This window comes from Saccostrea cucullata, unplaced genomic scaffold (assembly GCF_032062105.1).
Source record: "Saccostrea cucullata isolate Sc308-1 unplaced genomic scaffold, CSIRO_AGI_Scuc_v1 ctg2174, whole genome shotgun sequence".
NCBI classification, from domain to species: domain Eukaryota; kingdom Metazoa; phylum Mollusca; class Bivalvia; order Ostreida; family Ostreidae; genus Saccostrea; species Saccostrea cuccullata.
In genome coordinates, this window is record NW_026919847.1 from 5,818 (window position 1) to 22,188 (window position 16,371).

At 31.8% G+C, this 16,371-nt stretch overlaps 2 protein-coding genes across 2 annotated transcripts; one reads left to right on the plus strand and one right to left on the minus strand.

The window, feature by feature from the left end:
* The first annotated feature begins 935 nt into the window (after positions 1–935).
* Positions 936–2,593, plus strand: LOC134239147 (uncharacterized). Its single transcript, XM_062721312.1, has one exon. The coding sequence runs from the start codon at positions 1,010–1,012 to the stop codon at positions 2,504–2,506; it is 1,497 nt and encodes a 498-aa protein (XP_062577296.1). The 5' UTR covers positions 936–1,009; the 3' UTR covers positions 2,507–2,593.
* A 2,618-nt stretch (positions 2,594–5,211) lies between these two features.
* Positions 5,212–16,188, minus strand: LOC134239157 (D(2)-like dopamine receptor). Its single transcript, XM_062721323.1, has 3 exons — positions 16,146–16,188; positions 6,484–7,113; positions 5,212–6,090 (listed from the first exon to the last, which is right to left on the minus strand). Exons 2-3 carry the CDS (start codon positions 6,911–6,913, stop codon positions 5,354–5,356), a joined length of 1,167 nt encoding a protein of 388 aa, XP_062577307.1. The 5' UTR covers positions 6,914–7,113; positions 16,146–16,188; the 3' UTR covers positions 5,212–5,353.
* Between the last annotated feature and the right edge of the window lie 183 nt (positions 16,189–16,371).

Genomic DNA, 16,371 nt, shown 5'->3' on the forward strand with positions numbered 1-16,371 from the left:
GTACCGAAGTAGACCGATTTCACCCAATGTCTGTATTTTGACATGATCAGACAAACAGAAAAATCCGATGAGTAAAAATTAATAAAAATTAGCCGTACAATTAAATAACAATTCTTCTAAAGGTAAATCTGCGTATGCAAACAGACCAGGTATGAGTCAATATTATTTAGTATCAGTAAAATAAGAAAAAAGATTGAGAGATTTAATGTATATATGTTAAATTGTAAAAATTATATTTCTGGAATAATAAAGTAAATTAAGACACTTACTAGTAAATAACAGAGGGTAGATATACTTTTTCTTCAGAAACTGAACATGACTTAGACCTTCCTAAATATCGCAAATAACGCAAAAACAGTGGCATGTCTTATTGTTACCCTTTTCGTGTATATTGCAAAATTGATAAGCTTTAATATTTTCTTTATCTTTTTATTCATAAATGTTGACAAAAAGTGCATATTTGGTCATAAAAATGAATGCTTCTCTGCAGAATATTAAGGAATTGCTAACTTTTTTCTCGTGTTTCGGAAATTGATGCAAAAGAGTATTTACATATATTCATATATCATATAATTGTCAAAATACATGATGAATGATAATATTTCTGAGAATGATTCACACATTTCAAAAACATGAAGTAAGGAACAAAGCATCATACCGACTAGAGTCATTAAAAATACAATAGCTGGTGTCTCGTCTTTACAAAGTTAATATAATTAGTTTGAAAAATGAGAAATGTATGCTGTAAAAGGATGTGGTTAAACTTACGGATATACAATGAAAATTTTATAAGGAATCATATATCTAAATTGCATATCTGTTTAGGAGTGTTTGTTAGTGATTGTATAACAAGGAATTGGCAATATACCAGCCATAACCTGGTTTTTACTTTGAAATCAAGATCTAGTTTATTTTACAATTGCAATTAGAAAATTTCATGAGAAATATCTATAAATTAAGAACAGATTAAAAAAAACTAGCCTTATGAAATTTATAAATGTCTTTTTAGATGTCTCAAGATAAGGAAAATAATTCAAAAGATAGAAACGATGGTACCAATTTCTTTTGTGTCCCGTGCAAAAGTTTAATTTGGGAAGAATCTCTAGAAGAACATTCCAAACACATTATCAAAGAGGTACAATCTTTACTACATGAAACTTTAGAAAGACTACCATCTGCCATCGACCAAGCAGTAAACATTATCCCAGATCTGCAAAATCAGATGGAGCAGATTGACACACAGACTAAACGAATGGAACAAGAGGTATCGCTTCTGAAAGGGGAAATTGAAAATAGGTACCAATTAATTCAAACAAAACTAAGGGAACATTACCAAACAATTTGCCAGGAAGTGGACAGCTTTGTAACAAATGTCAAGAAAACTGGTGAAATAACGAGAGAGGATATTCAGGGTAAAATAAGATTTATAGAAGATACTCGGCGGCGTTGCAGTGACGATAATATCTGTGAGGTCGGTGATGCATTACAAATTGAAAACAATTGTATGAGATTAGCGGACGAAATTAAACAATATCCTAATATCATAAAAAGTACTCCTACAGATGTTCCGGAGCTCAAGTTTAATATCACCGAGGATGATATGTCAAAAATGATTGCTACAATGTACGGTAGTATTCAATATGATCGTGGAAGCAGGGAACAGAAATTTGCCGATAAGAGTGATAAAAAACAAGTGAAGCTACTTGTCGAAACAAAGCTCGCGTTTCCCGCTCTTCCGGTTCGATCTGGTCACAAGGTGTCTGACATTATTCAAACAAGCGTTAATGACGTCATCATAGGTTATTCTACAAATAAGGTTTTACATTACTACGATAGAAATGCCAAAAGACAGAAATCAAGAGAAATTCCGTTTTATGTTCAGAGCATGACAACAACAAATACCGGTGATATTTTTGCTTCTGAAAACAAAGGATCAAGAATCATGAAAATAAACAGTGAAAACATTAATCTGTTCTTTGATGCATCACCCTATTTAACATTTGGTGTGCTGTGTTCACGAAACATCGAAACTTTATATGTCTGCTGCCAACTGGACAAAAGTGGTCTTGTTTATGCCCTGTCAAATGATGGAAAAGTGGCAAAAACGATAGATACATGTGCTGATGGTGAAATCTTATTCAGAAAACCAAATAGAATTGCAGAAAACCCCTCAAAGTGTACATTATACATTACTGATTTAGGTTTCAAAAATGTAATCTCAATTGACAAATACAATGTCTGTAGATTCAGATACGATGGGGGTCCAGAAAGCAGTAATTTCATCCCAATAGACGTGAAGTTCTGTGATTTTGATAACACGCTCTTAGTCTCGAATTGGAAAGGCAATAGCGTCCATCAGCTGACCGAGGGTGGACACTTCCAGTCGCTTGTAATTTCACAAAGAGATAATATGCTTTATCCTACCATACTGTTGGTGGATTGCCTGAAACGAATCTGGATTTCTCACAAAGAAAAGATCAGTGTCGTAAAATACACCAACAAGTAATCAGTGTCGTAAGATACACCAACGAGTGACCGAATTCATAACTGTGTTTTATTTTTGTACAAGTTTTGTCATTCCTTTGTTGAATACATGTGTACATAAGAAATCTTTTCTCATTGATTTATTTGTAATGTAAAGGAGTTGCTTTATAAGATCTCCATTAACACTAGCATCAAGTTATTCATCCGTGAAACATAATGTCTTAAGAAGGATGACAAGGAAATTTTCGCACAATATAAAAGGAGATTTAAACACGACACATACCTCAGAGACCACGTGAGTTCATCTGCTTCTACTGAAAATGACGAGCATTATACTTATCCAAAATCTGCAATCTTCCTTTTCTTCCACTAATTTATGTTCAATTTAAGTCTAACATTTTTGTATCTTACATGACCCGGAACTAAAATAATGGCAGATATTACAAGCTTAAAACTTTCTCGAAGTCTAAGATTGTCATTATACAACAATAGCAGTACCTTGAGATCGGTGTGACGAAAACGCTTTATCATATGGAACAAAACAAAAAAGATCAAACAACTTTGGCATGCTGCATAAAAAGGTAAAGATAATTGAAACTGATCTATTCTAAAACATTCTATAAGAAAATGGACTCCCCGAAGATAGTGTATAGGAGAAGTATGCACCCCCTACTGTATCCGGTCACAATTAATCAATTAATTAATGCATTAAGCCCCATGTATTAATCAGGTGACCAGATCATTCCATAGTCAAATTTACAGGGAAAAAATACTATTCATAATTGACTTTTCTCTAAATGTTAAAATTTCAGTCTAATGAATGTTCAAATCTAAATTACAAGCTAATTGATTAGAGGGAACATATAACTAGTTATCAAAGTGTTAATTACATTAAAATTAACTACTTCCTTATATATAAGACGCAAAGACATGAAAAGGTGTCAAGATCAAGGCCTCATATAATCACACGGAATCTGAAATCACGTTACTGACAATTATTTCTAAATGTTGAGCTACAAAAAAAAATGTGTGATATCTGCTGTATAAGAGGATTTGAAGAGGAAGTTTTTAACACCATTTTATAAACCGCGCTCAATTGTTTAACAGATCCCTCTGCTGGCGGAATGTGGCATTCTTTAATTAAAAATGTATTCGCTTTTATTTATATTTTTTGATGATGGTGCATGAGCACTTGAAATCAAATAAAAGAGAACACTACTTAAATTTGCTTTTTAATTAATCAAAAAAGTGGGGACAGCAAAATGAAATATAAACATAAGTTAACTATTTGATTTGAATCTTTTTATGCTTTTATTAAAGAAAAACGTCAACCTAAAACAGTTTCATTATTCTTAAAGATGAAAAAACTAAACTCATGTAATAACTTTGCCACAAAAGGATAAAATTAGTTACCAATCTCAATGAAATATAAAAACTATACAAATCTGAAAAAAAGCCATGATTACCAACCGATAGGATTTTGGATGGGATCATGTGCCCCCATGAGTTTTATGTGTGGATCATAAGACGAAACATTTCATGGTTAGAATTTAGTAAGAAAAGAAAGCCTTACGATTGTTTTGAATTATTTTGAGGTCAATCAATATAAGCTGACTCAAATGTTATATATGCCAAAAAAAAACATTAGAAGGCCATCAAATTTATGAATAACGGGTGGCTTTAGACGACGTTGTTGAAATCCCCGAAGCATCAACTTATCTCTGAGTAGCCTGCCTCAGATAAAAAAAATACAAATTAAATCCAAGCTCTTGATGAACGCAAACGTTGTAAAATGAAATATATATAGATAACATAGAGTATTCAAGCTCAAAAGTCCATAAAACAGTACAAAATAGGAGGGCAAACACAGATCTCCAAACATCAGCGGTGGGATCAGGTGACGAGCTAATTTATTGACTAACAAAATATATGAAACAATAATATCAGCATTCTCGTTTAAGTTCATCATTTCGTTAGTTCTTTGGTCGATACAATGACCTTGTCAGCAAATACAATTTATCATTGAATCAAAAACGTTTTTCTTACTTACTGTTAGTCCATTATCTATACACAGAATTGACGACACATTTTCCCGTTGTTTCCCGATCATGTCAGGGAGCAAACGGGTTTTGTGACCGGTCGGCAGGGGATGCTCACTTCTCCATGGTACCTGATCCCACCTCTGATGTGTTGGAGATCTGTGTTTGTTCTGCTCCTATTTTGTTTTGTTTTATGGACTTTTGATCTCGAATACTGTTTGTTATATCTCAATATATTTCATTTGTAAAGTAGTGGCAGGTCAACGACTTAAACGATTACTGGTGTAATCAACTGATGGGTAAAAACCAAAATTGCGTAATATATGTTATATTGATTTTGCAGTTAGTCAATTTTCTTAAATTATGTAACGTCTCAGGACATTGTTTAGATTTTGCGTCAGTTTGTTTTTAGCAAAAACATGACGTAAATAAGTCTTGAAAATAATACAACTGCTAATCCATCCCTTTTGGCATGACGAGTGAATTAATCAAGTTCTACTTACACAATGAATACCAATTCTCTTTTATGATGTAAATGAGACTCTGAAAATTGTGAATTAAAGCTTGGTCTCATTTTATACACCTCAAAGACTCATAGATTGTAAGTAAAAAAGTCAACATGAGGAAAAACAATTTATAAAAATATAGGTTAATTTTCGAAATTTACAGATTGCACAACCCAGAACAATTATATTGTTTTTCTTATGAAACAATACATATTATATACATTGCTCACATACATAATGTGCCCGTTTTGAATAAACCATTAGAGATTTCCACGGATCACAAAAATCTTTCCAAATAATTCGATGGTAGTGTGGTCCTTTGAATTAAAACTTCTTACAACAACACAAAAGACGTCTGAAGCCATCTCCAAATTTCTTGTTCATGACGCCATAAACAATAGGGTTAATAGCACTGTTAGAATAACCCAACATAATCGTGGCCATATGAAACGCGCTGTGAACTTTGTCTTTTGCAAAAATTTCCAGCAACATGCTGACGCAATAAGGAAGCCATGATATAACAAATAGGAGCACCACAATAGCTAGAACCATTGCTAGTCGTACCTCTTCTGTCCTCGATTTACCTGTTCTTGATTTCTTTCTACTCATGTTGGTCAATGTAGTATTTTTTCTATTGAAATATTTTCCGTTATTATTGGTGTTTATACTTGATTGATTATCAGCACGATTATTATCGCTTTGATGAAAGGATGATCGATCGTTGATATATATTGTGACGTCATGAGGTTTTGATACGTCATCTTTCGTCACTGTATTTGGAGTGCTTGAATTAAGTTCTTGGTCATCAACTTTAGAGGAACCCACATTACCAGAAGCTGCAGTTACTCGCCGCTTGCTTGCTCTCACTGTTCTGAATATGAAAGCATTGCAAACTGTCATAACACTGAAGGGAATCCCAAAGCAAACAGAGATCATGAAGAAAGCGTAGGATGGGGCCGTAGTCCAGTCACAAAAACAAAACATCTGTTTCCTTATAAACGCATATTCTGCCCAGCCAAAGAGAGGAAAACTCGACAGGAACATCGAGATGAGTACACAAGCTGAAATAAACAAGAAATATACATTTGTTCTCTTTTTATGAAAAATTTTATTTATTCTAACGATAATTCCTATTTTATGTAATCAACTGCTTTTATTATTTATAATGGTATGTTGCATGTTCTGTAAAATATACTGCATGCCTTTTTTTTTATATTGTACAAGATGAAATGATTATTCAGGACTTTTCTAATCAAATTGAAGAGCATAACAAAATGACAATGAAGAACTAATTTCATCTTTTATTTTAAATTACTTCTCCCAAACTTATTTTTTAAAACAATGCAAGATGAGCATGTTTTTGATTATGTTATTAGTTATCTTCTTATCAGCTGGGACTCAGGGGATAATGCAAAGGTATATAAAAAAAATTGGACGGAACAATTATAACTCACCCGAAATCATAAGAGCAGCATTTCTTCTGGTGTATATTCTTTTGAAGTAGACGGGCTTACATACCATGATATACCTATTAATACTGATGTTACACAGAGACATAACACTTGTCACTAACGTTAGCATATTTGTAAAACCAAAGAATCGGCACACACTATCACTCCAGGGCCAACTGCCATGAAACAGACTGAGGACCGTCACTGGAATGTTGATGACAGCCACAAATAGGTCCGCTGTCGTAAGGCTGAGAATGAAGGCATTAGTGATAGTCCGAAGCTCCCGATTCCTACAGATTATGATCCACATGGTGGTGTTTCCTAGAATGGCTCCCAGAGATAATATTGTTAAGATGCATCCTTCCACGATATTCTCGACTGTGGGAGATGAATTGCTGTCCACTTCTGGTAAATTATTCATCGATAGATTCATATTGTCAAATTGAAAATGGCTTTTGAATATACAAAAGAAATCATGATGTTTAATTTGGAAAAACTCTCCGAGTCAACTAAAACTAGACATCGTTCTGTCAATATGATTCCTTTGGAGGTTGTGCATTCCGCAGCGTTGTTGCGTGATAAACTTTACGAGATAAATTCATACAAGTGAAGCGGTAAACCTGCGTTACCAACCTAGGGGAAGCGAAAAGAAATCGATAACCAATAATTAGTGTCACATATATAATAAAAAGTGTATAAAATGGACAAAAGGAATAGTCGTTGCATAGGTGAAAAGAACAACTTAATTAAATTTCTAAAGACAAGAATATTAAAATATTTGTAAGAAGTCCAAAAGATACCATTATCATGAAAACAGTTTTTTTTTTCTGAAAGATGACTGAAAGTAAACAGATTCAGAATATATAGTTTTTTCAGACATTAGCAGGACTCTAAAATCCCAATCCTAGACCGATGGATGGTTGGGCCATGATTTTTGTAATGTCGATGATATTAAAATGTTAAAAGTATCAGGAAATATTGAGGATTGCGGGAATATTTATTTTCAGTTTTTGTCATACAGTTCAAATCCATGAATTTCACACAAATAATTTTGAATGCAAATATTGGAAGATTCAGCTGAGTTACATTTACATTATATCTATTATTTCAATTGAAGGACTTAACTTAAAATCAAAAGTGAAATTTGAATTTTATCCTTATTTTAACTGACTCAATACAAAAAAGATCAAAAATGGACTCTTAAATCCTCTTATTATAATTCACTTCTCTCAAGTAAAGGTTCATCGATTTCTTTGTGTCAATTTTATCGTCATGAAGAGAGCAAATAATTCTCCACAATTTTTAATTTTTTAATATTCCTGCTGTGCGAGGAAAATAGCAGCTGTCTCCAAATCATTTTAAAATTTAGAATCTAAACAATATCCAAGATAACAAATTGTCATCTTTGTTTTAATACATTTGGCATTGACAAATACCTGCTGCTTACCTGGTTCCATGTACATTAATTAATTATCAAAAACAAATTATACCTTTGGTATTCGACAAAAAACATCACGAATTTTTTGTCATCTTTTTAATTCAATATTTGTGTTTGTTCGCTTTACTGATGACCACTGGATGAAATCGGTTTATGTTCGTTATCTCCGTATGTTTCATTTACCAGAAGTCGATTTCCCTTATTTAATGAACATGTAGTAAAATTCCTTCATCACCTGAATTTTTTGTCTTCCATCTGAAGCTGGAGGGGAAAACATATTCCCCTCCATATATATTGAGGGAAATCTCGAAACACATTCCAAGACCTCCGAATTTAAGCCAATGCAAGTACCTGATAAATGAATTGATGTTACAGGGATTTCAATCACTCGTTCAATATTATTATTTCATACATTTTTATATCTGTATAGTGGTTTGTTATTAAATGTGATTTGATTTGTTGTATCGACAAAGAAAATGGCCTCATTAAAGACATTGTTTTTAAGTGAAGCATGCGTAACAAATTTTATCATTAAAAAATCCAATATGCAGGTAATAAAGGTACACTGCTTCAGATTTCAGGGGCAGTTAACATTAAAGAAAGTTTAAGTCTTCATGTTTCTCATCATTATAAGTTGTCTTTTACGATTGACGTATTTTTACAAAAAATATCAATCATTTTAGCAGTTATGTTAGACTCTCTGACAGCCTTATTTGGAGATCAGGGTATATATCGAATCAACGAAGGTCAATTAAAATGATCATTGTTGACTGATAATATGTCAACATGCATTGAGAACTACAATATCACTTCTTTACCTGAGAAAGTTTTATTTTAAATTGATTCTGTTTCATACATGTATTGATTTTAAAAAGTTTCTTTAAAAAAAGGTGCCGAATGGGTACCGACGGGAATTCCAGTTGATTGTTGGAAGACTTGATCTCCAACAACCACACAAATATTGTCAATCAGCAATTAATCCAGCATCTTTTTATTATCAATTTCAGAGAACATGTGAACAATCAAATTGTATTACGAGGGTTGATCCAAAAGTATTGTCTCAGTAACAATATAATATAGATTAATAAAATAACGAGGAAAATTATTGAAAAAACAGCTGTCGATGATGTAAAAGAAAATACATAATAAAACTCAAACATGATTATCAATCATATCATCTTTGATATACAATATAGTACTGTGTGAAAAATAATACATCATTACATACAGGGTTAAGGGCGAGTTTGCACTGTAGACAGACGCCTACCTCTCAGGCGTGTCACCCTGTTCACCTTTGTTGTCTCCAGAAGACTGAATGTTTCCCTTTTATTTTTATTTACAGGATAAATAATTTTAATAAAATTGATCATTGTTTACTATTCTAACTTTGTTCTTTATTATTATTCTTCAGGGAAAATATAATGATATAAAAGGTTCGTATCCTGTTCAGAGTTCTAAGGTGCGTCTCCAGGTCTAAGACGATTTCTGATCTAGAGTTCCAAAACAAAAAAGCACTATAGTTAACAATTATTTCATAATTTTAACAATATTAAATCTATTGTGTTCTAAATTTATTTAAAACATTTTCAACAATTTTTATACTTGCAATTAGTATATGCACATTTATATATTGAATACAACTATTACTTGTATATTTACATTTATAATTATGAGTTTTAATCTTAATGTTTATTTTTACAGATTTTGATCATGAATATATTCAAAAACTAACCAGTGAAAAGTTTGGAAGTAAATCAGAGCATCAAAATTTTAATAATAGTCTATTATAATTTTTTGTGAAAGTTGAAGTTTGTAACACAATTAAAGTACAGTTAACAATACATTCACCACGGGACAAGAATGAAATGTAAATATGGCATTGTGAATCTTTAAATCAGAAATCAAAGTCAATATTAATATGAAATAAACTATGTATCCGTACAAATTAGCTTGTTAAGTTTGAATATTAAACCTGAATAGTCCTCATTAAATAATAATGTAATCATATGTGAATGGAAGTGTGAAAATCAGTGCAGCATATCCTTTAATGACATATAAACATTATAAAGTCCGTGACGTAAACAGGAAGAAATAGAATCCTGTAGGTTCTTTGTCTTTATAAAGTGTCCTTAATGCCAGTCAGAAAGATGGTGCGTAAACTTACAAAGTGGCGCTAAGCTGCTTAATTATGCATGTCTGTTGCTACTTTCTCTCCTCATTAGTAGAATATTAAGAGAAAATTAAAGCTCTTTGATGCTTATCTATTGTAGAATAAACAGTCTCTAATCGAATTGATGGTCCTTAATGCCAATTGTATTTGACAGCCAGTGGTGCTTGAAATACACAGTTATCGATCAATTGGTTTTTTTTTTTGCATCTCTCTCTCTCTCTCTCTGTCTCTCTCTCTCTCTCTCTCATACATCAAAAACAATTTTGTCTGAGAAAGATTGGCAAGTTTTGTTTTAAGAGATCGGCAACGGTCATTTTTCGGAAGCGCATATAAGTACAATTTCAAAAAGTCTATCGGATTTTCGATGAAGCGTGCTTTAGGTACACATTGGTATATACAGCAAAATTTCCTACTTCGTCATATTAGGTAAAGAACCGTAGAGAATGTATTTTATATCCAACCCTATGGTATCAACCATTTAAAAGAATTCTAAACACTTTATGGAATCAAAAGATTATGTATTTCAACGTAATTCTAAGTTCATTGGGTATATTTTCCGACGGGATAGACCACGGGTGACTGTTTTGCTTTGCTGGTCTTTAGATTTTCCCGGATATTTGAATCAACTAAAGCTTTACATGTATCATCAAATATAAAGAGTATTTGACAGCAATACGTTTACCAATGAATTCCAACATTGTACACGCCTTCCCACAGGCAAATTGAGTGACATCTGAACTATCCGTATTTTTGAACTACCTGTATTCTTAACTTTATATGGATGTTTTGATTAGTCAGACGGGTGCTATAGAAATCGAAATGATAGAGACTTGTGATAATGAAATGATTTTTAAATGATTTCTTGCGTGGTTTTATACATGTATGTATGTAAGTCAGATCATAGGGTACAGTGTAAACTTAAATATATGAGAAGTAAATGTTTCAGTAAAATTATTGGTAACATAGAAGACATTAGGACATCGATGGAATGTAAATCACCCAAATCCTTTTTTTTTTCTTCAGATAATCAGCTGAATCATAAGGAGCACACCGCGGGTGTGACCGGTCGGCAGGGGATGTTTATTCCTCCATGGGATCTTATCACACCTGTGATGTTTTGGAGGTCTGTGTTTGCTCTGCTCCTATTTTGTATAGTTTTATGGACCTTTGATCTTAAATACTGTTCGTTATCTACATATTTTTATACATAGTGGATTACCTAACATAATTAAATGAAGATCCTTTAAAATATATGACAAATGTAAAATATACTGAACCCTTTTTTTAAAAAAAATAAATTATATAAGATTCCAATGAGTAATTTCCTAATTAATTTCAACTTAAATTAGCAAAGATATGATGAGCTATAAAAAATACAGCGGAAAATACATATCGTTTGAGCTCTTCCTCCATGAAAATTTAATGAAAAGTTGTTTTAATGAGATGTTTAAGCATTGTGATAATAATTAATTTTTACATCATTTTTTAATGAAATACATGGAGACAAAGAACGGTATTCAAGCTCAAAAGATCATAAAAGAATTCAATACAGGCAGAACAAACACAGACCTACAAATTATCAGAGGAGGGATCAGGTGCCATGGAGGAGTGAACATTCCCTGCCGACCAGTCACAACCGCATTTGCTCCTTGATATGATCGGGAAATAACGGGGAAATCTGTTGTCAATTCAGTGTGTAAATAATGGTCTAATAATTTGTATGAAAACAGACAGTCGGAATTTGATTCAATGATAAATTGTATTTGCTGACAAGGTCGTTGTATCGACTATAGAACTTACGAAATTATGACTTTAAAGGAGACTGCTGATATTCTTGTTTCGTCAACTTGTTTGTCAATAATTAACCTCTTTTTTTGAAATCGTTCATGCGTAAAGCATGGGCTCTTTTGTATCGAATCAACTGAGATATTACAGCTGTAAACCCTGTATGCAGGTGATGAAGATATATTACTGTATATGTAAGGGAAGTTGATGGTTGAAAATTTAAAATCATCACGTTTATCATAAAGCTTGGTTGTTTAATTACCATTAACGTCTTATTCTAGTAAAATATCTTAATATGAAATGGTTGTGTCAGACTCTACTGTATCTTTTATTTCAAGTTTAACGGGATATATTGTATTGACAAAAGAATGTAAATAAGCTATGTTTTGACACGAATTTTAACATTCTTTGTGTTTTAAATTTTTATGTTAGCCTTACAATTATAGCCTTTTCGCGTTTTTAATTAAGTTAATTAGAGACGCAGTAGTTGGGTTACATTAATTGTAAATATTTACACGGAAAGGAATAAGTTTGAAGGATAAATGTGTAAATATGTTTTGCATCTCATCTTCCAAAAAACATTTGTTCAGTTCAATAATGATATAATAAAAAATTACATGAATTCTTTTATTAATTGAAATCTTTAAATTGTTTTGTTCTGGGTTTACAGAAGGGAAAGAATGTGCAGAAAACGGCAGAATGTAGTTTTCTCACGATTTTCTTTTCAATAGAGAAGCATCAATAATACATTTTTCTGTTACCTATATCTTTTTTCAAAATGGGAAATACTGAAAGTACACGTCAAACACTGATTACAAGCATAACAAATACCTTTTAAGCACTGAATTTTTATCGTCACCATATATCTAAGGCAGATTAGGTTTATGTCGTTACAAAGTTGTTTAACTTTGGTGGAAACAAGAATTCTGAACCAATGAAATGTGAAATGCTCAAAACAACGAATAACGACTGATCTAAAAATAAAAAAAGAAAAAATACGAATTTGTGAACATGTCATGAAACATTAACCCCCAGGAATCTCCAGAGGTGCGATTAGGTGCCTTTGACGAGCAAACATCCCCTGATTCAACCTCTGGAATTCGCAGGTTCCCATGTTTTATACCCTGTGAACAGATTGGTTTTGTTTGTATAGATATGTTATACTGAGAGCGGTCTGTTTGTCAATTTTATACATTTTCTAAAATATCTTTTTGTGTGAGTGCATTAGTAATCATGATGGTAATTAACTTTGCTGTTATTGTTTTTTTTTAAATAACAAAATCACTTTACACGTTTTTAGGGGAACAGCTGCAACATTAATTTTCATGTAAACAACCAAAATAAGCATTTCTTTGTGTAAATCAAATGTTATTCCAACCATACATTGTGATAATTGATAAACTCCTCGAGCAGTTGAAAAAATAATGCATTTTATTTTAAGTATGATAAGTATTCATCTATAATATGCATTCCAAAATGTACATGTAGAATTCTTCAAAATATGTTAAATATACAAGTTTATGTTTCGTAAAAAAAGGAGTAAAAGCTTAAGTATGCAAATTTTATAAATTTCTTTTAAATGTATCTGGTATTTGTATACTCGTATATGCAAAAAACTATGATAAACTAAGAAAAATTGTAAGTGAATCAAATCTGAGTAAGAATAAAACTATCTTGCTTGATAATTCAGATTGCTTTCAAGTTCCACAACGTTGTCTGCTACATATAATAGACGAGAAGCTTCGCTCATATTGGTAAAATTATTAAATTACTTAATTGTATTTTATATTGAAGAAGAAATACTGAAATTATTTTGTTTTAAAAATAGTGAATTCCATGTTGTACAAAAACTCAAATGTATCAGTTCAATGATGTTTTGTCTAATAAATGCTGCGACATGGGAATAAATAATATTTCGCCTGAAATAAAGGAGCAAAACTAATGTTCCAACATATTGACATGAAATAAAAATGAATAAAAATGAATATCAAACTATATATTTTACTTTTCCTCGTCTTTATTAGAGTACATATTTAAACTAAAAAATAAGTAAACTTTAAATTTATATATTTTCTTGATTGTAGATATCATATCCAAAGACTTGAGTTTTGGTATTTTAATGAGTAATTCCATGCATGCAGTTTCATTCTATAAAAGTAATAAGTCTAAACTTAATTCTATTAATACGAGGGGTGATCAAAAAGTTCGCAAACTATTTCTATATCTACAAAAACACCATTCAGATTATAATGAAATTCGGTACACACATAGCCATACATAAGGTCTATAAAGAGCATATGCTGAATAAAGTTTCTCTCCTTGTTTGTGACGTCACAATGTGAAAATGACGTCACTATTTAGGTCACTTGTGACGAAAAATGGTTGTCTCAGTCGAACTCGTTCAACAAACGACTGTACAATTTATTGTAATATCTTAGAAATCCCTCTACAGTATTATATGATAATTTGTACACAGTTTATTGAGATAAATGAGTTCCTATAAATTTAATTAATGATTGGATTAATCGTTTTAGTGAAGGAAGGCTGATGGTTAAAAATGATACTTGTCATCTTGCCCAGTGAAAGCAAGTTTGAAAAGATATGTATTTTTAATCATGCAATTTGCTATCAAAGACCTCCAATTAGCACTTTGAAAAATAGTTGAATATTTGAACAATGATATAAGTATTAAATACCTAAGATATTGTTTACTTTAGATTTTAAACATATTAGATATGATAAAAAGGATGCACCCATTCTCTATCCACTTTGAATCCACTTTGAAAACACCTTGTTTTAATGGTCACCATGCTTATTTTTGGAAAGGATGTTATTTTCCACCCATTCTGTTGCCGAGATATGACCATTTCTGACAAATTAACTGTTCTTGTCATAAAAATTAACTCACATGGAAAGAAATATAAAACTCGGAAAAATCTTTTAACTTTTGTGACAGAACGCTACGGAGGGGGTCACGTGACCGCCAATATCACGTGATTCGCGCATGCGCAGAACGGTGGTTGATGTGCATTAAAATCGGGGAGGATTAATTTAAAATATAATCAACATTAAAACCAAATATTGTTTCTTGTATGGACATTTTCAATTAGTTTGCGAACTTTTTGATCACCCCTCGTACAATGGACTTGTAGTTTCATGTTAGATTATATCTTTTCAACAATTTTGTTTACAACGATAATTTAAATATTTTTGACATTCATACTTGACCTTGAAGAGAGGATTCCTCTTTTATCGTTTTGAAACAGCCCATTAAATATTACTTCAGTTGACTTAAGCTTTATATTCTGAAGAGAAGCTGAAGAAATGACTGCATTTTGAGACCCGGATGTCTCTTACTGTGATATTTTCCCAACAAAGTTGAATATTTCGATTAAATATGAAAATTTAAAATTGTTTTGAAACATTAGAAGATAATCTTGTGCTATGGTGAAAAATGGTCAAGCCTAAAAACAAAAAAAGAAGTTGAATTTTTAAAAGTACACATAGATTATGAAAGACACTGAGTTAATTTCATTAATTGTCAACAAGTCAAAATAATAATCAATAAAGCTTTAATTATCACCCTTTCATTATTAAATTTTCTGAATGAATGGAACATACTCTTCATTAGGATTTATTATAATGAGTCTCTGGAGGAGAAACTCGGGATTTGTATTGTTTATCTATATTTCAACTTCTGGCCATGATTTATCTATATCTCAGATTTAACTATCGCCTGGAGACGCTTTATTAATGACTACATCTGAAATATCAGCCATAGTTTAATTTATCCCCGTTTGACACGGGTGGTTCACTTCTAACATAAGATTAACCTTAATACCCTAAAAGTACAATAGGTTCATCAGCGAAGTACTCGTTATGTATGTGTGACCTGATCCTGAAAGGTCCGGTCTCAATGATTGGTTACAGTACCTTTCATTGGTTATAGTGAATATATATATTCCTTATTAAAAGTATTAACCTTACGACTGATAGAAATCAGACAAACTTCAACAAATACCTTGCTTTCAAAAATGGAAATATCAATAGATTTATTAATGAGCACATTTGCATTGTGATGCTTTCTTTTGTATCAATTTGAAAATACTACAGGTTTAATGATTTTTTATAATCTTCTCTCAGGGTTCATTTTGGTTTCACAAAGTAAACAATACAAGTTTCGATAAGTAGTAAATAATATATGAGCTGCGTATCCTTGACAGGACATATTTGAGAAATTCTGCGATAACAAAAGATGCAAACGGTTCTTACCTTGGCACAACATTTGTTGCAGGTTTTTAAAATCCCTTTTCGTGGCATGATGATTTTTTGTTCATTTTAGAATAAAAATCCATTTTTTGAACAGAAACCTTAATGAAAGGGTCTGGTTAGTTCATAATAAGCGTCTCTTTTCCCTGAACTCCTCATCTGCTTAATCTTATCAAGATGGAATTATTCCGCATTATAAGACTAGCTATTTTTTGATAAAGTGAAGCTG

Coding starts and splice junctions, on each gene's coding strand:
- LOC134239157 (XM_062721323.1), bottom strand. CDS start 6,913: ATGAATCTATCGATGAATAATTTACCAGAAGTGGACAGCAATTCATCT. Junction 6,091..6,483: donor TGCTGCTCTTATGATTTCGG/GTGAGTTATAAT, acceptor TGTTTATTTCAG/CTTGTGTACTCATCTCGATG.
- LOC134239147 (XM_062721312.1), top strand. CDS start 1,010: ATGTCTCAAGATAAGGAAAATAATTCAAAAGATAGAAACGATGGTACC.